Below are 22,489 nucleotides of genomic sequence, written 5' to 3'. Positions count from 1 at the left end.
ATAATTATTATTTTTATTTTATTTTATTTTTCATTTTTTTTATTTAATAAATATTTTGATTTTTCATTTTTTTAAGGAAAGGGGTAGGATTAAATAAGTGTATACTTCTTCCTGCTCCTTTCAGGCATATCTCAACAACACATAATTTGTTTGGTTTTCTTTTTTTTTTTTTTTTTGTGAAAACATAATTTTTGTTTATTGTATTTCCATGCTTTTCATTTTGTTTTGTATGTGGATATGTCTGAAATAAACTAAATCAAATCAAATAATTAAGTAAGATGTCTTCCTACCTTCATGCCGAAGCATCCCATAAACCGTTCATAGAGCCCTCGAGTCGGCCCCTTTACCCTGCTTCTCTCTTTACTTTTCTCCGTTTTACCTGCGCGCCCGGCCCGGTAACCTACAGGTGCAGCTCCGCACCACTTTTGCACCGGGTCAAAGGGCATTATAGAAGTGCAATCAATCTGCGTACATTTTTTTAATCGCGTTAATTTTTCTGTGATTAATTAATTGAAATTAACACGTTAATTTGACAGCCCTAAATATTACATTAAATTATGTTTAAGACTAAACTTAACTTGTGCCTCATGGTGGGGGAAAGTGAGACAGTCTCACTTTCCCCCACCACCACAATTTTTTTTTATTTTTTATTTAAACTTTATTTTTCGTTTTATATATGAGCATAAAACAACAAACAAGCAAACAAAAGAGGGCTAGGACATGACAGTACACACATTTGGAAGCAGGTACAAAAAAGAAAAGCATAGGTGCAGTACACAATACAAATATTTCTCACATTGGAATGGAGTGAAATAGAATCAGGAGTCTTTATGTTTGTAGCGATCCCATTTTTTCCAGTATTCCTCTCCTTTATCCTTTTGAAGCCGCAGCACAAAAGTCAAATTCTCCATTGCCTGGATAGAGTTTATAATGTTTGTAAAGAGTCTCATGGTAGGAGGATTCTTCTGGAGCCAGCATTTAGTAATTGCTTTTTTACTTGCAACCATGAAAATCTTCAGGAGGTAAGTGTCTCCTTTACTGAGACCTTCAGGGAGTTCTCCAAGATATAAACAGTTAAAAGAAAAGTCAAATATTATGTCCAGAGTCTCCACAATTAACTCTCTCACTTCCCTCCAAAAAGGTATAATACAAGGACAAGACCAAAAAACATGGACATAGTCTGCAGAAATCCCCACCACCACAATTTGAGAAAAAAACTACCTCTCTTTGCATTTCAGGCTAATCTTTAGCTAATATCATCACATGGTTTTTATACACTCAACAAAAATATAAACGCAACACTTTTGTTTTTGCTCCCATTTTTCATGAGATGGACTTAAAGATCTAAAATTCATTCCAGATACACAATTGTACCATTTCTCTCAAACATTGTTCACAAATCTGTCTAAATGTGTGATAGTGAGCACTTCTGCTTTGCTGAGATAATCCATCCCACCTCACAGGTGTGCCACATCAAGATGCTGATCTGACATCATGATTAGTGCACAGGTGTGCCTTAGACTGTCCACAATAAAAGGCCACCCTGAAATGTGCAGTTTTGTCTCACAGCAAAATGCCACAGATGCCACAAGCATTGAGGGAGCGTGCAATTGGCATGCTGACAGCAGGAATGTCAACCAGATCTGTTGCTCGTGCATTGAATGTTCATTTCTCCACCATAAGCCGTCTCCAGCAACTTCGCACAGCCATTGAAGAGGACTGGACCAACATTCCACAGGCCACAATTGACAATCTGATAAACTCTATGCGAAGAAGATGTGTTGCACTGCATGAGGCAAATGGTGGTCACACCAGATACTGACTGGTTCTGAGTCCCCAGACCCCCAATAAAGCAAAAAATTGCACATTTCAGGGTGGCCTTTTATTGTGGACAGTCTAAGGCACACCTGTGCACTAATCATGATGTCAGATCAGCATCTTGATGTGGCACACCTGTGAGGTGGGATGGATTATCTCAGCAAAGCAGAAGTGCTCACTATCACACATTTAGACAGATTTGTGAACAATGTTTGAGAGAAATGGTACAATTGTGTATCTGGAATGAATTTTAGATCTTTAAGTCCATCTCATGAAAAATGGGAGCAAAAACAAAAGTGTTGCGTTTATATTTTTGTTGAGTGTATGTTGGTAGTTCATCAACACGTATGATAGACGTTTTTCTACGTGAATACATTTGCTTTGGCACAGTTGATTAAGTTGACAGCAAGAAAATGTACTTTTACATGCAAAATACCTATTTTGGTGAAAAAAAACATGCTTACCACAGCACCATGAGGTCCTCTCTTCCAGGGCCATGGGGAAATGAGAGGGGCTTAAAAACATATATCTCACATGACCATAAATGTTTACCGTTGCCTAGATACAGGGGGTGGCTCACATTACCCGATGCCTCAGATGCCCCCGTTCTCCCCTATATACCTTTTACTGTTGAAAATATGTACAGGAACTTTGTCTTTATTGCAATACGCACTAAAAAAAATTAAGTGTAACAAATATGTCTAAATTCTAGGGCTGGCCCGAATTATTCGAATATCCGAATACTCGTTCGGAAAATTAGTATTCGGAGTTTAAATTAGTATTCGGAGCTTCGGTTTTTTTTTTTTTATAATTTTTTTTTTTTTTTTTTTTTCAACATTTTTTTTGCAAGAAGCTAGTACTGCAATATAATGTCATCAAATAATTTTATATTTGGATATAAAAGTTAGTAATATTGTAGTAGTAGTAGTAGTAGTAGTAGTATTGCTCATTTAGGAGGATATTACATCACTAAGTGTCATAGCGCATCCATTACTTCACCTCCGAGCGCGTAAATCTTCAACAAAATATGCAGATACTGTCAAAATCGGTTCCAGGGAGTATATAGGGATTATTAACGTTTAAAAAAAACGTTTATGTTGTTTTTGATGGTGTGTTTTTCTGGAACGAATATTCGCTCGGAAAAACCAACGAATATTCGAAGCCTGAAAAATGGTATTCGGGCCAGCCCTACTAAATTCAGACATAATGCATTTTATCTTACTGCACCCAACCCTCTGGAACTCCCTCCCTCCAAACATCAGCATTTCAGACTCAATAAACTCATTCAAAAGTCAACTCAAAACTCAGCTCTTTAAGAAAGCATAATGACACCTGACTCCACTTCAAACCTTATTTAACCCTCTGAGCCCTGAGGGCATTTTCTCGATTTTACATGCTTTTATAAATTACCATTTTAGAGGGCAAGTAGATAACATAATACCCAGCTGATTCATATTAAAATGTTCAGAACACTCTCAGCTCTCAGTTAGGAAGGTTCAATTTTGCCCTAGTCCAATGTAAAAAAAAAAATATTTTGACATAAATGTTGAAATTTGAAGTCCGATTTTTGAAAAATTTCGAAATTTGTGTGAAATAATACCTTTATTCATCTGATTGAGTTATTTTGGCTCTTGAACTTGCTTCTCCAAAACATTAGCTTCTAAAATGTACAAGAATGTTTCCATAAAAAGGTTGGGAAGAGCAAAAAACATGACTAAAATGATCTTTTTGTCCAAACGTTTTTTGGTTTTTTGGTTCTCGATTTTACATGCTTTTATAAATTACCATTTTAGAGGGCAAGTAGATAACATAATACCCAGGTGATTCATATCAAAATGTTCAGAACACTCTCAGCTCTCAGTGAGGAAGGTTCAATTTTGCCCTAGTCCAATGTAAAAAAAAAATATTTTGACATAAATGTTGAAATTTGAAGTCAGATTTTTGAAAAATTTCGAAATTTGTGTGAAATAATACCTTTATTCATCTGATTGAGTTATTTTGGCTCTTGAACTTGCTTCTCCAAAACATTAGCTTCTAAAATGTACAAGAATGTTTCCATAAAAAGGTTGGGAAGAGCAAAAAACATGACTAAAATGATCTTTTTGTCCAAACGTTTTTTGGTTTTTTGGTTCTCGATTTTACATGCTTTTATAAATTACCATTTTAGAGGGCAAGTAGATAACATAATACCCAGGTGATTCATATCAAAATGTTCAGAACACTCTCAGCTCTCAGTGAGGAAGGTTCAATTTTGCCCTAGTCCAATGTAAAAAAAAAATATTTTGACATAAATGTTGAAATTTGAAGTCCGATTTTTGAAAAATTTCGAAATTTGTGTGAAATAATACCTTTATTCATCTGATTAAATTATTTTGGCTCTTGAAATTGCTTCTCCAGAACATTAGCTTCTAAAATGTACTGGAATTTTTCCATAAAAAGGTTGGGAAGAGCAAAAAACATGACTAAAATGATCTTTTTGTCCAAACGTTTTTTTGGTTGAGATCTAAGGGCATTTTCTCGATTTTACATGCTTTTATAAATTACCATTTTAGAGGGCAAGTAGATAACATAATACCCAGCTGATTCATATTAAAATGTTCAGAACACTCTCAGCTCTGTTAGGAAGGTTCAATTTTGCCCTAGTCCAATGTGAACAAAAATATTTTGGCACAAATGCTGCAATTTGAAGTCAGATTTTTGAAAAATGTGGAAACTTATGTGAAATAATACCTTTATTCACCAGGACAAATTGTTTTGGCTCTTGAAATTGCCTCTCCAAAACATTAGCTTAGCGAAGGAATACAATAATTGACTAATGTTAACATGCTAATACTAAAATAAAATATGAATAGTGTGGATGCAGGAGAACTTCAGATGCTGCCAGAGGAAGGACCTGATCCACACCGTCTCGTCTCCACCAGGGAAAACTGGAAGAGAACAGACAGACAACAAATGAGCCAAGAAAAGTGAACAGGCATGAAAACAAAAAGACTATCCTGCTGAGCGAAAGCATTATCCCCATTTACAAAGCATTAGCTTCTATAATGCACTGTCATTTTCCCAAAAAAAGTTGGGAAGTGCAAAAAACATGACTAAAATCAAATTTCCCAAAATACAAATAGTCTCTTACTCTACTTTGACCACATATGAGGAATTAAGCAAAATGAGACTGAATAATGACTTGATACTAGTGTTGTTTTTGTCAACGAAATGTATGACAAAATATCGTCGTCAACGAACATTTATCACGTGACAGAAACGAGACGAGACGCAACGTAAATGGTGGTCATGTGACGAAGACTATAATCAAATATATAATGCTTTATTGTTGACTAATAAAAACGGGACTAAATGTGGTTTACAAAAACAAAAACTGACATTACAGCATCGTAAGAGAGGCCGTGTCCGGAGGGGATGTCACTTTTCCCTGTGTAAATGTTAAAATCTATGGTGTAGCCATTGCTTGAGTCCGCCAAAACGAACAATTTGAAACCCCACTTAGTAGGTTTGGCCTTCATGTATTGAGTAATTCCAGTTTTAGCCTTTGAGGCAACCATCCTTTCATCCACAGCTAGGTTTTTGTATGGATGAAAATAGGTATTTGCTGCGGTTTTGATCAAATTGAGGAGAGGTTTGACCCTGAAGAGTTTGTCGAATTATGGCGTTCCCTTCTTCCTATCATTGTTTACATCTTCATCTGGATCACTTATGTGTAAGTTCCAGGAGATGACACCAAATCTGTCCCTACTCATGACTGTTGCGGCAAATGGACAGGTTAAACTGTGGTTCTGCCTCCAGTAATCAGCAATGTGGTGTAGTCTAACCAGGGCCATGTAAAAGAGGAGTCCAATGTACTTGTAAAACTCCTCAACTGTCAAATCAGTCCATTTAAACTTTTTACCCATGGCAATTTTTTTGGCAGCCTGTTTATTTGTGTTGCTACAGAGTGTGTGTACAGTGTGTGCAGTGAAAAACAATTTGAAGAGCTCAATTGGTGTGTAGAAGTGCGTGCCTAGCTGTGGGCCAGGGGTGCGTGCAGGTTGAAACCTGGAGACAGGAGGAGCGGTGTCCTGGTCTTCCTCAGTCTTCCAAGCCCGCTGCTGCGTAGGGGGTGCTGGTGGAGTTAGGACACGGGACCTCTTTGCGGGTGGTTCTCCTCTTCTCCTGGACCTGGTGCTGCCACAGATTCACAGAAATCAGTCTCATTATCTCATAACAAAAATATTTAAACTTCACAACTTGTATTTGCAAACAACAGTGTAATAAAAGTCGATGCAAAAACATTTCCATTCTGTACTATTTGTAAATTGTAAAGGGAAATACTTTTACACAGAATACACACCTATTACTATTATTTTCAAACAAAAGTAAACAAAAGTAGTGCTATCAATAGAGAAATCAGTCCCTGTAATGTCAAGAATGCAAAATTCAAGCTATCTTACATTTACACACAGAGCTTCATTTGCAATTTCTAAAATAAATTATATCCGTTTATAAACAGCTGTATAGCCTACTACAGTTTGTTTGTTTCTCTCTCTCTCTCGTAACTTCTGTCTCCTCCCCTCAGCCAGACTAAATGACGGCTTTCCATCTCCCACAACAGACAGCGCTGTGTGTGTGTGTCAAAATATTGACACACACACACACACACACACACACACACACACACACACACACCCCCCGGGTGTCCATTTATGCGAGACAGCTAGCAAACAAAATTGAGACACACGGGGAAGATTGCTTACTTTTACTTGTTTTCAAACTATTACTTGTTTTCAAACAACAGAAGGCTGGCGACAAGAGTATACAGCTCTGTCACGTCAGTTCCAAAAAAAAAATCGGTCACGTCACGGACGCAACATTCAAGCTAGTTTACATGTTCACACTTAGCTTCCATTACAAAAACAGACGTTTTGTCAAATAAATGCTCTTACCCGTCTTCAAATGGATCCATGTCACCTTCATATTCCTCTTCGTCAAAGCCCTCAATGTCGGAATTGGCGTCTTCCTCTGAATCTCTCAGCTGTCGAACATCCGCGCCATGGTGAAACCGAAATTAGGAGCATGATAGGAGTCCTTTGTTCAGTGATTGTGTATGTTTGACCTTAGTGGGAGGTCCTTAGTGATTACACTAAGTTGATTGGATGGTTTTTCACAAAATATGACAGCAAGCAGCTCTACCAATCACGCAAGGGAAAGGGCCGATGACGTTTTCGCAAAATGTTGATTGACAAGCGGCTCAGCCAGTAGCGCAAGGGAAAGGGTTGATACATTTTCGCGCCTCTCAGCAACATATCTCTGGCTGTGAGTCACGTAGAATCACGCGAGAATATGTCCCGGAAAGGGGAGAATCTCAGCTTTCCGGTGATATTTAAACCACATTGCTGCGATTTAATAATGTTAAATAATGTATTAAAACATAACGAAATCACCGACAGAACGCCATAGAACGCAGTACTGCGGGCTCCGGGTCCAGAGGGTTAAATTGTTTCTGTATTTTGTTTTCTTTTTCTACATGATGATTCTCTATGATGTAAAGTGTCTTTGAAAGACCTCCAAAAAAGCACCATATAAATTCTATCAATTATTATTATTATAAACTATCAAGCGATGACCAATGCCTCTGCTATTGGTTGCAGGGGGAACTTTCACGTGTAAATTAATCCAATGTATTACAACACACCAGTTGCTGCTGTAAATAGGCTATAGCAGTAATGCTATTCAATTAGGCTACCTCCAGGCCAGCAATACATTTCACACATGATTGCTAAAAAAAAAAAAAAAAAAAAAATATGCGAAAATAATCTGTATAATCGGCTGGCTGATAAATTGGTCGGGCCCTAGTCACGAGTCTCACAACCAATGTTTGTACTGCAGGGTTCAACATAACTTTTTTTTCCTACTGGCCCGCCGGGCCAGTGAATCCGAGTTTTACTGGCCCCTTGTATATTTTCACTGGCCCTGCACACACTTTTTTTTCTTCATAATTTAGTGTCAATAATTTTAATACCTGTATTAGAAAAATAACCATATCTAAAGAGAATATCTATACTGTAACAGTATTAGATTTGGTTATTTTTCTTTTAGTTAATTAGCCTATATGAAATGTTGATACTGCTCATACACATAATATAAAACCAGGCAAACATATTGAATTTGAAGCCTACAACTGAAAGTATGTTGAAAGAGTGGGCCAGTATTTTAAAGTCCAGTAGTTTGATGATTGTTATTATTCTTGAATTTGGGCAGTTTAATGAATAGTTCACCTGCAGAAGTCATGTTCAAACATAAAAAAAAAAATAAGAGATGAAGGTCTGATCATTCTTTGTGGTGTGGTAGGCTGTTTTTTATTGTTTTTACTTTCTCTATATGCATTAGGGATGTGAATGTGTCGACCGAATGACCGGTGTTCCACTTAAAAATAGTATAGAAATCTGAAAATCAGTGTGTTATGCCGTTTTTTTTAATGGGAGATTTCACCGTGTACGAGTTCACGTCTGGTCGTGAGCGCGCTGCAGGAGTGTCACTTCTCCATGAAGTGTTAGCTTCACATAAGAGTCCGGTGTGGGACCATTTTTTCAAACTATTGATAAAAAACAATGCAGTGCAAAATATGCAGCATAAGTTAAACGCTCGTCTAAGACTATGACGTTAAATCACCTTAGAAACACACAATGCCTTCGTCCGATCACAGCAGCGTTTCACCGTGTGATCTCGCCAGCGAGTGAGCCGCCGCGCAGATGAACTGTGGTTTGTGGCTAAAATAATAACCGGGGATATTCTCCCTGTTAGCGATTTCAATGGGAAAGACTTCCGCGATCTGATTGAATGTCTCGAGCCTGAAAACACAGTGCCAAACTGCGCGACTATAGGAACTGTACAGTGAGCGGAGTCCCTCCGTTCGTTTCTGTCTACAACCGACACAATCACCGGAGACGCATTCACAGCGTTTAAATAAAGCCTCTCATTTGTATTACCATTGGGGGTTGGATGCAAATACTGTAACATTACGGCGGCAGATAAAGGAAAAGCGCAGTTATCATTTTCTGCACCTCAACCTCTGCTGTGGGAAGAAAGAAAGGGGGCAAAGCAAGTCGATTGATTTGTCGACTCGCAGGTGCACCAAGCGGGTGCACTCAACGTAGCGAGAGTGCACCCGCTTGTTGCTCCGCCTGTCAAAACGCCCACGCATCGGTTGTCCACTGGCCTTTCATTAAAAAAAAATATTTTATATTAGGTTTATTATATTGAGTCTTAAATAAACACTGCTTTCATGCCGACTCTCAACGCGCATTTCAATGAACCATGATGTAGTCTACAAAAAGATAGCCTACTGAACTGTGATTGGCCAGTCAACTTGCCCTGCATATGATTTTACTGGCCCCGGGCCATCGGGCTATACGTTATGTCGAACCCTGTACTGTTTGTTAGTAAACCACCGGACATTTTTTGCAGTGTAGCTTGGCTGGACTGTGGTTGCTAAGGAGCAGCCAAAGCCACACCACGTGGATGTCAACAGAGGTGTTTTATTAATTTGTTCAAAGTCAATTTAATCAGCCACCCTTTACACTTCTTGTCCAACACGCCGGGTAGACCCCGAACTTTGTCATTGGCAGACTTTGGACTGCAGACATGTTACTGTGTTGTGCTTATAGATATGATGTGGCAGCAAGGACACAAGCAGGAGCTGTTATTCATCCGCACTGTGCTGATGTTTATAGTCGGTCTGTGGCCTTAAGAGGCAAAACTGCAACCTGGTGTTTGAACCTATTACTTAAAAAAATATATTATTTTAACTAGTGCTGTGCCATATCATACTATCCGCGATAATACCTGTATTATGTGATAAAGTGTCATATCATGCTATAGTGAAATAATGACTTATGACCAGGGCTGTACAGTGCGACAGTTTTGATCGCATTTGCTACTGAAATTGATCACGTGCGATGATGAATACAAGTCCATTCGCTCTAGTGGTAGTTGATAATGAGGAGAGGCTGTCTTTGAAACACAGAGGAGAGATGCACAACACTGCTTAGAGGGCTCTACATTAACACTCCAAATGGGGGTAAATGTAGTCTTCGGCAAGTAATGGCGCTTTTCCACCGCACATGTAGCTCGACTCAGTTCAACTTGGTTTGGTAGCAGCACGGGTCGTTTTCCACCACAAATAGTACCTCCTGAACGTGGACGGGGTTGTCGTAAGGGGCTGAAAGCCTACTCCGGAGCAAAATAGCAAAGCAGAAATTACGAGCAGTTGTTGCACTATTAACTGAACCGTAAATACACTCAAAAGTCCCGGAGAGTTGGGGAGAATAAACAACAGAATGAAGCCGGTAGTCTCTGGCCAATCAGAAGCGTCGGCAGACGGCCGGCCACTGATTGGCCCCAATCAGTGGCCGGCCGTCTGCCGACGTCACCTTTTAGCATCGGCTCAGCTCGCTTGGAACCTAGAGCGAGGTGATACCAAAAAAGCAGCCGCTACCAGGTACCACGAAATTGCGATGGAAACGCCAAAAATGCGAGTTGAGTCGATACCATGCGGTGGAAAAGCGCCATAAGTTATTGAGTCCACCCTTCACTTTGGCTGGTGAAAGATATGTGTCCTCGGGATCTGTGCTCGTGCAGCGATTCTACCGTAAAACTTCACCAACGGTAATAACTGGAAGGAGATTACCGCAGTTAAGTTAACAGAACATTTCCTGTGCGCCTTCACGTTAAAAGCCTGTTACTAGCCAAACGTGAGTTGACTTTTATTTTGAAGCCGGTAAGAACAGGAAGTTAGCGCTTCACAGCCCTGCAGTGCTCTAGCTTGAAAGGCAACTCATTCAGCTGCAGAGAAAAGTCAACAGTAGTCTAAAAACAAAGTTTGAAATAAGCCACTGAAGAACAACTCCCAACACATTCACAACAACCTATTTAATTTATCCTAAATTGTGCCAATATGTATACTTATTTATTTAATAAGCTATGTTTAATGTTTTAAAGTTTGGTTTTAATTAACAGAAGGACATTTTCTAAAATAAAATATTATTAATAATATAATAATTATATGTATATACAAAACATATATAGATATAGATATTATTTTTATGGGGAAAAATAATTCTGAATCAGCAAAAAATTGCAATCGGCAGGTTAGATTCTTTTGTCTAAATTGCAATCAGTGCACCCCTATTAATTCTTCTACAATTATTACTGCACACACTAGGATATAATATTAATTGAGAATCTCAAAGGAGACCAAGATGACAGGCTCAAAGGTAATTACAGTGAAATGCAAGGGTTAAGGTTATGCAAATTTTTGATCATACTTTGTGTGCTACCAAATTCATTTTTGTGCTACTGAATTTTTTTGCTTGCTAGCACCAGTGCTACCACCTAAAAAAATAAGCGTACAGCCCTGCGTATGACCCATTAACGTTCCCTAACGCATGATGCTCAACTACAAAATAGGCTACATATAATCTACACAAGTTCAATCTTTCTTTATTTATTTGATTTGCTATAGCCTAAACTAACGTCCTCCTCTCCTATCTGAGCCTGCCTGTACAGTGGAGGAAATAAGTATTTGATCCCTCACTGATTTTGTAAGTTTGCCCACTTACAATGAAATGAACGGTCTATAATTTTTTTTCCAGAAATATTTTTATTTCAGTTTAACAGCGTAAAATACAGTCCGTCACAGTCATATAATATGAAATAAAATCTTACATTATTGCAATGACGTAACAAAACAAAAAAAGAAAATTAAAAGAAAAAAAATACAAAACAGTGCTTCTTCTGTTTTAAAAAAGTGGTAATCTTACAAGGTTTAGTAAATATATCTCATGTAAAATACAATTTAAAAAATAAATAAAAAATAAAATAAATTCTGCTAGCCTAGAAACTACATTAGCCACTTTTTCACAATTATTCATCGTCTTGATCCTCTGTTAAGTCTAAATCTTTAACATAGTTCATGAAAGGTCTCCAGATATTTTCAAATTGTTGCTGTTTATTTTTCAATATGTAAGTTATCTTTTCTAAAGGGAGGCATGACAACATCCGTCTGATCCATTGAGTTGTGTTAGGTTTATTAACCTTTTTCCATAACATTGCAATACATGTTTTGGCATACAGCAAGCCGAGGTCTATGAATGCTCGTTCATTTTTACTATAATTGTGTTTTTCTGGGAATAAGCCTAACAGAAAAAGCTTAGGGTCAAGTAAAATTTGTTTTGAAATGATCTTCTCAAGTATATCTCGTACCTCTTCCCAGAACGTTTGGATTTTTCTGCATTGCCATATACAGTGAAACAATGTTCCCTCAAATTCCAGACATTTTGTGCAAATGTCAGGGATGTTTTTGTTGTATCTCTTTAAATCAACAGGTGTCACATATGTCCTCATTAACCATTTATACTGAATCAGTTTAAGACGAACATTTATAGACTTAGTGTGAGCACCAGCACAAGCTACATTCCAATCTTGATCGGAAAGGTGCACATTTTCCCTCCAGGCATTCAACTTATACTGTGAACTTTCAGGAGAGTAAGATGTCATCAATTTGTAATACTCTGATATAATACCCTTTTTCAAACTGTCTTTTGTCGTAATTTTTTCCAAATCTGAGTGTAGAGGTCTAGTAAGAGCATCGTCTAGGTTTACTTTAACAAAGCTTCTTAGTTGTAGGTACTTGAAAAAGTGTTTCCTATCAAGATTAAATTTAGACCTCAACTCCTCAAAAGACATCATGACACCTGAATCAGTCGAATAAAGGTCTTTAATCATTTTGAGTCCCTTAGAGTTCCATGATTTAAATGTTGCATCAGCTCTACCTGGTATAAATAACTGGTTACCCCATATTGGACTATATAATGACAATGATTGTGGTTCTTTTAAATATTTTTTTACATCATACCATATCTTTATCATATGTTTTACAATTGGATTTTTCGTTTTTTTACGTAGTTTTTTTTCTGTATCTGAGTATATGTATAAGGGAAGAGGTACTTTAAGACCTTCGGATTCCATTTCGCTCCAATGAGGGGTATCATTTGTTGAGAAATAGAACATAATAGACCTCAGCTGCACAGCCCAGTAGTACCATAGTAAATTTGGACATTTTAATCCCCCTCGATCAAATGGTAAATACAACAAAGACAAACGAAGTCTCGCCCTTCTATTGTTCCATATAAATCCAACAAATATTTTTTTAATTTTTGAGAACAAGTCTGAAGGTGGTGGCAGAGGAATATTTTGGAATAAATAAAGGAATTTCGGCAATATAGTCATTTTTAAGATATTAAAGGGGGTGGTAGGATGGCCTAGGGGGGTGGTAGGATGGCCTAGAGGTAAGGTGGCCGACCAGTAACCATGAGGTCGCTGGTTCGATCCCCGGCACCGGACAGGAGGGTGTGAGTCGTAAAACTAGCAGAGGCTGGTATTGTGTCTACGGTGCCCACCATCTCTACCATTGTGTCCTTGAGCAAGACACTTAACCCCAAAACTGCTCCAGGGGCGCTGTACTGCGGCTGACCCTGCGCTCTGACCCCCTCCGAAGTGTGGTAACTTGAGAGGGGATATGCGAAAAGACAAATTTCAATGTGCCTCGTGTACAACTGACAAATAAAGATAACTTAACTTAACTTAATTAATTCTCCCAATTATAGAAACTGGTAGCGACGTCCATCTTTCAATCAACTCACTAATTTCAATCATTAACGGTTCATAATTTGCATTAACAACATTTTCTAGTTTAGGCAGTATCTGTACTCCTAAATATTTAAACTGTTCTACACTATTAAATTGGGTTACCTCAGAAGTTGGGTTTCTTCTGTCCTGTTCATTAAGTAGTAATATAGAAGATTTTGTATTATTCACTTTATATCCCGAAATATCACCAAATGTTTTTATTAGCTGTGACAAGGCCGGAATGGTTTGATTTAGTTTGGACATGAATAAAATTACATCATCACAATACAATGAAATTCGGTGTTCTATCGGTCCTACTCTTATTCCACAAAATTGAGGGTGTGAACGTACTGCTATTGCTAGAGGTTCGATTGCTAATGTAAACAGAAGGGGGGAAAGAGGACAACCTTGTCGGCAACCTTTACTGATGTTTATTGATTTTGAAATATTTCTATTTGTTAAGATTTCCGCTGTAGCATTTTTATATATTATCTGCACCCATTTTATGAAGTCTGTTCCACACCCAAATCTTTCTAGAATATTGAAAAGATAAGGCCATGTGACCCTATCAAAGGCCTTTTCAGCATCTAACGTTAGAAGTGCTGTATCTGATATTTCTTTGTTGGCATAAATTATATTCAGTACTGTTCTTACGTTGTGGAAACCTTGCCTTCCTGTAATAAAACCGTTTTGATCTTTATTAATGATATTTGGTAATAATGGCTGTAATCGTTTTGCTAAAAGCTTACATATTATCTTAAGATCAGAATTTAATAAACTGATGGGTCTCATGTTCTCACATTTGTTTGAGGGTTTACCCGGTTTTGGCAGTAGAGTAATTACAGCACTATTCATAGCTGGCGGAAGACTGCCATTCTGAAATGACTCTAGAAACATTTCAAGAAGTGGTGTTAGTAATTTGTTCTTACATTTTTTATATAGATCAATAGGGAGACCATCCGGTCCTGCACTTTTTCCGGTTTTCATACTATCAATAGCGTGCCCAATTTCTTCTTTATTAATTTCTAAATCCATATCTACTTTTTGTTCATTTGGGATACTTGGTATAGTTAAGTCATCTAAAAACCTATTTAAATTTTGTACATTGGTTTCATTTATTGTGTCATACAATTCTTTATAATAATCTCTAAAGGCATCATTAATTTCTACAGGATCGACCACAGTGTGCCCATTCGATATAATGGTGGTGATTGATGTTCTAGTTTGGAGTTGTTTTATCTGCCATGCTAATAATTTACCCGACTTATCGCCTTGTTCATAAAAAGATTGCTTCAGTCTTAGAAGACTAGATGCAGCTCTGAAAGCAGACAACTTGTCATATTCAGCTCTCAAAATAAGCAAATCCTTTTCCATTTGTGGGTCGAGTTTCTCATATATTTTTTCCTGAAGAATCTTTATTTTATGTTCCAATTGTAACCTCTCCTCACGCACCTTTTTTGATTTAGAACCTGTATAACTTATAATATGCCCTCTGAGAAAGGCTTTAAATGCTTCCCATTTTATACAAGCAGACGTTTGTGTAGTATTAATTTCAAAGAATTTTTTTATCTGTTTTTCTATATATTTTACAAATTCTTCATCTTGTAACCATTTGTGCTGAAAGTGCCATCTAGGTGGATCTTTTGCCATTTGTTTATCGACATACACTAAGCAACATGGTGCATGATCTGAAACCACTATATTTCCATAGGAACAGTTATTAATTTTGGATCGCAGTTCTGAAGAGATTAAAAAATAATCAATTCGTGAATATGTCTGAAATGTGTTAGAGTGACAAGAGTAGGCTTTAGCTTGTGGTTTCAATTCTCTCCATATGTCTAGCAGATTCAATTCTTTAATACAACGGATTATAACTGTTCTACACCGGTTGTGTGATTGATCTACTCCTGTGGATCTATCCACATTGGGGTTTAATGTGCAGTTAAAGTCTCCTGCTATTATGTGATGTCCTGTAAATGATGAGATAGAAAGGAACAGATCTACAAAAAATGTAGGATCATCAATGTTAGGACCATACAGATTTACTAAATTTAGATTAACTGATAATAAAGAGCCTTGGACTATCAAATATCTTCCCCCTCTATCTTTGATTACATTTTTCACTTGAAATGGGACAGTATTATGAATAAGAATCATAACTCCTCTGGCCTGGGATGAATAAGAAGCTGTGAATACGCTGCCTTGCCACCTTCTCCTGATTTTTTTATTGTCCTCCTCTAGAAGATGGGTTTCTTGTAGAAATACAACTTTGGAGTCTATATCCTTTAATCTATTCATGACTTGTTTCACTTTTTTAAGCTTTTGCAGACCTCTGCAGTTCCAAGAAACAAAATTAAGTTTTACTCCTTGAGACATTTACAAAAAAAAGAAAAACAGATTACCTTGCGATATAAAAAGAATGTACAGAGAAGCATAACAAACCTGGACGTTAGAACCCACATCCAATACACTGAACATGAACAATTCTCCTTTACCCACTCTCGTGGAAGCCCCCCCCAAAACATTCTGACTTCTGCTATCGCTGACGACCACTCCACACCAAGTGAGGATCAGTCAGACCCAGGGCTGTACGCTTATTTTTTCAGGTGGTAGCACTGGTGCTAGCAAGCAAAAAAATTCAGTAGCACAAAAATAAATTTGGTAGCACACAAAGTAGGCTATGATTGAAAACTTGCATAACCTTAACCCTTGCATTTTGCTCTAATTACCTTTGAGCATGTCATCCTGGTCTCATTTGAGATTCACAATTAATATGATATCCTAGTGGGTGCAGTAATAATTGTAGAAAAATTAATAGGGGTGCACTGATTGCGATTTAGAAAAAAGAATCTAACCTGCCAATTGCAATTTTTTGCTGATTCAGAATTATTATTATAATGTCCTTCTGTTAATTAAAACCAAACTTTAAAACATTAAACATAGCCTATTAAATAAATAAGTATACATATTGGTACAATTTAGGATAAATTAAATAGGTTGTTGTGAATGTGTTGGGAGTAGCTTTTCAGTGGCTTATTTAAAACTTTGTAAATAGACTAGGCTACTGTTGACTGCTCTCTGCAGCTGAATGAGATGCCTTTCAAGCTAGAAAAAAGCGCTAACTTCCTGTTCTTACCGGCTTCAAAATAAAAGTCAACTAACGTTTGGCTAATAACAGGCTTTTAATGTGAAGGCGCACAGGAAATGTTCTGTTTGTACACGAGCTAACTTAACTGCGGTAATGTGCCGTCTCCTTCCGGTAATTGCCGTTGGTGAAGTTTTTATACCTAGAATCGCTGCACCCGCACAGATCCCGAGCACACATCTTTCACCAGCCAAAGTGGAGGGTGGACTCAATAACTTACTTGCCTAAGACTCATTTACCCGCAGTGTTAATGTAGAGCCCTCTAAGCAGTGTTGTGCATCTCTCCTCTGTGTTTCAAAGACAGCCTCTCCTCATTAGCAAGCTGTCGCACGAGTGCTAATGGGTTCGTATTCATCATCGCACGTGATCAATTTCAGTAGCAAATGCGATCAAAACTGTCGCACTGTACAGCCCTGGTCAGACCACTGTTTACTTTTCTCTTACCAAACCATCTCTGCTTCTGTTTGATTTGACCTCAATAAACACTCATCTGCAGCGTAATAAGTTTGCTCTAATTAGTAATTTTAACAGTTTTCATTTTTTTTTAGTTTTAATAAGTTTTTTTTTTTTAATACTTTGTGCCTTTTATATTTTCCCCACACGTAAGGCTTAAGTTACCGCCTACGCATATATATGAGATCAATGTGTATAATGCGTATGTTTTGCATGTGTATGCATGTTGGCCACACTACACGGTGTGTTTGCGTGCAAGTGTGATTTAGCCCCCGCCATTGTCCATCTGAATCTTCTTTATGAACTCTTGTACCTCGGCCGGGGTGTTGAAAGTGTAGGTTCGTTCTTTATGTGTGACCAGCATCTTCGCAGGATGAATCACTCCATGTCGGATCCCTAGATTGCGCAGCTCCTGTCGGACCGGGTCGAATTTTTTCCTCAGTTGGTGTATTCCCGTAGCCAAGTCCGGGTAGAACCGTATTTGCTGGTCCTTGTACCGAATGTCTTTTTTAGCCCGTGCAGCAGCAACAACTGCCTGTTTGCCCTTATAGCTGAGGAACTTCATGATCAGTGTTCTCAGCGGCATCTTGGCGTCCCTCGCCGGTCCGACTCGGTGCGCCCTCTCAATGACCACTGATGACTGAAGAGCCGTATCACCAAGCACCTCCGGTATCCATTTTTCCAAAAAGGGGCACGCATCCCGTCCTTCAGCCCCCTCCGGTAGGTTAACTAGTCGCAGGTTGTTTAGTCGAGACCTAGTCTCCAAATCCAAGAGCTTGTCCTCCAGCGTTTTATTTTGTGACTCCAGCGTGTGTACTTTAGCTTGCAAGTCAACGACGTCATCCTCAGCACTTGATATACGCAGCTCAGCCTGCGAGACCCGTTCGGTGCAGTCACTTATCTCCTTCCTCATATTTTCAATCGCCCTCAAAACTGCATCAAATCTTGACGAAAACTCCTTTTTCATAGAGCTTAAAGCAGTCAGTACTGCGCCTTCACTTTCTCCCACAAGTTCACCTTCTCCGCTGGCCTCCTCCGCTGCCACCGCCGCCATGTTGTCTTCGTTAGCTTGCTTTGCTTCGCTACGAACACGATAGTCCGTTAACTTCGGCTGTGTAGGAGACGCTTGGCCCTTGTTTTTGCCACCCCTCGGCATCTTAGAATCCACTCCAACACCGTTCGATAATATTTTTTTTGCAAATGAGAGTTTTCAGTAGAAATTATAGTAGCAAAAGCAGAGCACTGTAAAACACGTCTTCCTACGTGGCTGCCATAACCGGAAGTCACGGTCTATAATTTTAATGCTAGGTTTATTTTAACAGTGACAGAATATCAAAAAGAAGATCCAGAAAATCACATTAAAAAAGATAGAAATTATTTTGCATTTCATTGAGTGAAATAAGTATTTGATCCCCTATCAAAACATTGCTTAGTACTTGGTGGAGAAACCCTTGTTGGCAAGTACAGAGGTCAGACGTGTCTTATAGTAGATGACCAGGTTTGCACACATCTCAGGAGGACATTTGGACCACTCCTCTTTGCAGATCCTCTCCTAATCTTTAAGGTTTCGAGGCTGTCGCTTGAGCTTCAGTTCCCTCCATAGATTTATTGGATTAAGGTCCGGACACTGGCTAGGCCACTCCATGACCTTAATGTGCTTCTTCTTGAGCCACTCCTTTGTTGCCTTTGCTGTATTTTTAGGGTCATTGACGTGCTGGAAGACCCATCCACGACCCATTTTTACGGACCTGGCTGAGAGAAAGAGGTCGTCACCTAGTATTTCATGGTACATGGCCCCATCCATAGTTCCCTCGATGCAGGGAAGTCCAACTGTCCCCTTAGAAGAGAAACACCCCCAAAGCATAATGCTTCAACCTCCATGCTTGACTATGGGGATGGTGTTCTTGGGGTCATAGTCAGAACTCCTCTTCCTCCAAGCATGGCGAGTCCCTATGATACCAAAGAACTTGATTTTGTTTTAATCTGACCACATCACCTTCTCCCAAGCATTCTCTGAGTCATTAAGGTGTTCATTGGCAAACTTCAGACGGTTCTGTACATGTGCCTTCTTGAGCAGGGGGACCTTACGGGCACTACAGGATTTCAATCCATTACGGCGCAGTGTGTTACCAATGGTTTTCTTGGTGACTGTGGTCCCAGCTGCCTTGGGATCATAAGCAAGCTCCTCCCATGTAGATCTGGGCTGATCCCTCACCTTTCTCATGATCATTGATACCCCACAAGGTGAGATATTGCATGGAGCCCCAGACCGAGGGAGATTATTTGTCATTTTGTGTTTCTTTCATTTTCTAATAATCTCACCAACAGTTGTCTCCTTCTCACCCAGTTTCTCGCAAATGGTCTTGTAGTCTATTCCGGCCTTGTGCAGGTCTACAATCTTGTCCCTGATGTCCTTAGACAGCTCTTTGGTCTTGCCCATGATGAAGATTTTGGAGTTTGATTTATTGACTCTGTGGACATGTTTCTTTTATACAGGTAACAAGTTGAGACAGGTGTGTTTTATACAGGAAACTAGTTGAGATTAGGAATACTTTTTTAAAGCACAAGGACTAATCTGTGGGAGCCTGAATTCTTTATAATTGGTAGGGGATCAAATACTTTTTTCACTCAATGAAATGCAAAATAATTTATATATATATATATTTTATGTGATTTTCTGGATTTTCTTTTGGATATTCTGTCTATCACTGTTAAAATAAAACTAGCTTTAAAATTATAGACCGCTCATTTTTAAGTGGGCAAACTTACAAAATCGGTGAGGGATCAAATACTTATTTCATCCACTGTACATAGACTACTGCTGCTAGGCAGAGAGGGATTCGTGGCAAACTAATCTTAACAGTTAACCAACATGGCTTTTCTAGCTTGTTTGTAACAATCAGCTGTTACTTGTTTATGCAGGTTGAACAGGTGTAGTCTATTGATAGTGTTGGCTTTTAACCGGGTGACGGTTTTATTCTGCTCACAGTAAGGAGCTTAGTTGGTGTCAACTGGTAACGTTAACGTAGTCATGCTGCGGGCATGCACACATACTTGTGCTATCCCACAAACGGGGCCTCAGAAGTGCTTTTTTTATTGATCCAGAGATTTTTATTCTCAAAAATAAACAGACTTGATTGAAATAGTAAAACACAACACCGCTCTCACCTTGTGGTATTTTATTGTACACTTTAATATGGCCTAGGTATGTCATCAAAATTGCTTGATGGAAAACAAGGAAGGGAAATGCCCTTCATTTTGTCTGCTATATTCAATGTTGCCTGCAGTGTGCAATCACCAATAAAAGGTTATTCATAATGTTTTTCTATATCGTCATAAATATCATAATCGCAAATTTTCTTGAAATATCATGATATAATTTTCAGGCCATATCGCCCACCTCTGTTTTTTTACTTTTATAATGGTTTGATGATCATTAAAAACATGCTATAAAACAAAAGATCCATTGACTTGGTTTGTTTTGCATGGACAGTTCATTTGAAAAATAACTTGTTTATTGGGCGTTTCTGTGTTGTACTGTATGTAACCCTGTCTCAATTCTGTTGTGTTTATTCCACAGAACAGTCAAACTCCCAAATCAGAATCCAAGAAGGTGACCTTCGGTCTCAAGAATAATAAGACGGCTGGTAAGAAAAAAGACACAATTTGATATTGATTTAAAAAAAAAAAAAAAAGTAAACTAGTAGCTAGTAAGAATTGTAATAAGATTAATCACAGGGTAGCTGTGTATTAAACACGATTAATTCTACCTTTCGAAATATGCCCAACATTTTTTTATTTTCTCTGTAGAGGAGAGTGGCCTAAGTTGTGCGGTTGGGAAAGTGTGCCATCCCTTGTTTCTAGAAAACCATAGAAGAAATTGGAAATGTGACCACGAAGAGCCATCCATTTGACTCATCCTGTAAAGAAGGGAGAAACATGGAATAAGATTTAAGCTCAAAAAACTGTTTTTTGCCTTTCAAAGTAAAATTTCCATGATCATGGTGTTTTGATTATTTTCTGAACAATTATAGACACGTTTGAAAACATTTGGCACATGTTTTTGTGCTTTAGTATGCTACACTTTGTGTCTACAGGTCCTTCTCATATAATTAGCATATTGTGATGAAGTTCAATATTTTCTGTAATGTACTGATAAACATTAGACTTTCATATATTTTAGATTCATTACACACAACTGAAGTAGTTCAAGCCTTTTATTGTTTTAATATTGATGATTTTGGCAAAAAGTAAAGAAAAACCAAAAATCCCTATCTCAAAAAATTAGCATATTTCATCCGACCAATAAAAGAAAAGTGTTTTTAATACAAAAAAGTCAACCTTCAAATAATTATGTTCAGTTATGCACTCAATACTTGGTCGGGAATCCTTTCGCAGAAATGACTGCTTCAATGCGGCGTGGCATGGAGGCTATCAGCCTGTGGCACTGCTGAGGTGTTATGGAGGCCCAGGATGCTTCGATAGCGGCCTTAAGCTCATCCACAGTGTTGGGTCTGGTGTCTCTCAACTTCCTCTTCACAATATCCCACAGATTCTCTATGGGGTTCAGGTCAGGAGAGTTGGCAGGCCAATTGAGCACAGTAATACCAAGGTCAGTAAACCATTTACCAGTGGTTTTGGCACTGTGAGCAGGTGCCAGGTCTTGTTGAAAAATGAAATCTTCATCTCCATAAAGCTTTTCAGCAGATGGAAGCATGAAGTGCTCCAAAATCTCCTGATAGCTAGCTGCATTGACCCTGCCTTTGATAAAACACAGTGGACCAACACCAGCAGCTGACATGGCACCCCAGACCATCACTGACTGTGGGTACTTGACACTGGACTTCAGGCATTTTGGCATTTCCTTCTCCCCAGTCTTCCTCCAGACTCTGTCACCTTGATTTCCTAATGACATGCAAAATTTGCTTTCATCCGAAAAAAGTACTTTGGACCACTGAGCAACAGTCCAGTGCTGCTTCTCTGTAGCCCAGGTCAGGCGCTTCTGCCGCTGTTTCTGGTTCAAAAGTGGCTTGACCTAGGGAATGCGGCACCTGTAGCCCATTTCCTGCATACGCCTGTGCACGGTGGCTCTGGATGTTTCTACTCCAGACTCAGTCCACTGCTTCCGCAGGTCCCCCAAGGTCTGGAATCGGCCCTTCTCCACAATCCTCCTCAGGGTCCGGTCACCTCTTCTGGTTGTGCAGCGTTTTCTGCCACACTTTTTCCTTCCCACAGACTTCCCACTGAGGTGCCTTGATACAGCACTCTGGGAACAGCCTATTCGCTCAGAAATTTATTTCTGTGTCTTACCCTCTTGCTTGAGGGTGTCAATGATGGCCTTCTGGACAGCAGTCAGGTCGGCAGTCTTACCCATGATTGCGGTTTTGAGTAATGAAC

General features: G+C 38.7%; 1 protein-coding gene across 2 annotated transcripts in view; it reads left to right on the top strand.

Moving 5' to 3' along the window:
• rrp1 (ribosomal RNA processing 1) overlaps positions 1-22,489 on the top strand; it is a 106,263-nt gene that overhangs the window by 64,760 nt on the left and 19,014 nt on the right. Inside the window, exon 15 of one of the 2 annotated variants that reach the window (XM_080037806.1) lies at positions 20,673-20,739. The exons of the other annotated variant lie outside the window; for it this stretch is intronic. Coding sequence (XP_079893932.1) covers positions 20,673-20,739 — 67 coding nt within the window. The remainder of the gene's footprint in view (positions 1-20,672; positions 20,740-22,489) is intronic. 2 annotated transcript variants of the gene reach the window in all.

This window comes from Ammodytes marinus, assembly GCF_949987685.1.
Source record: "Ammodytes marinus genome assembly, chromosome: 12".
In the NCBI taxonomy this organism is placed as follows: Eukaryota; Metazoa; Chordata; class Actinopteri; order Uranoscopiformes; family Ammodytidae; genus Ammodytes; species Ammodytes marinus.
This window is presented reverse-complemented; position numbering and strand designations above follow the sequence as displayed.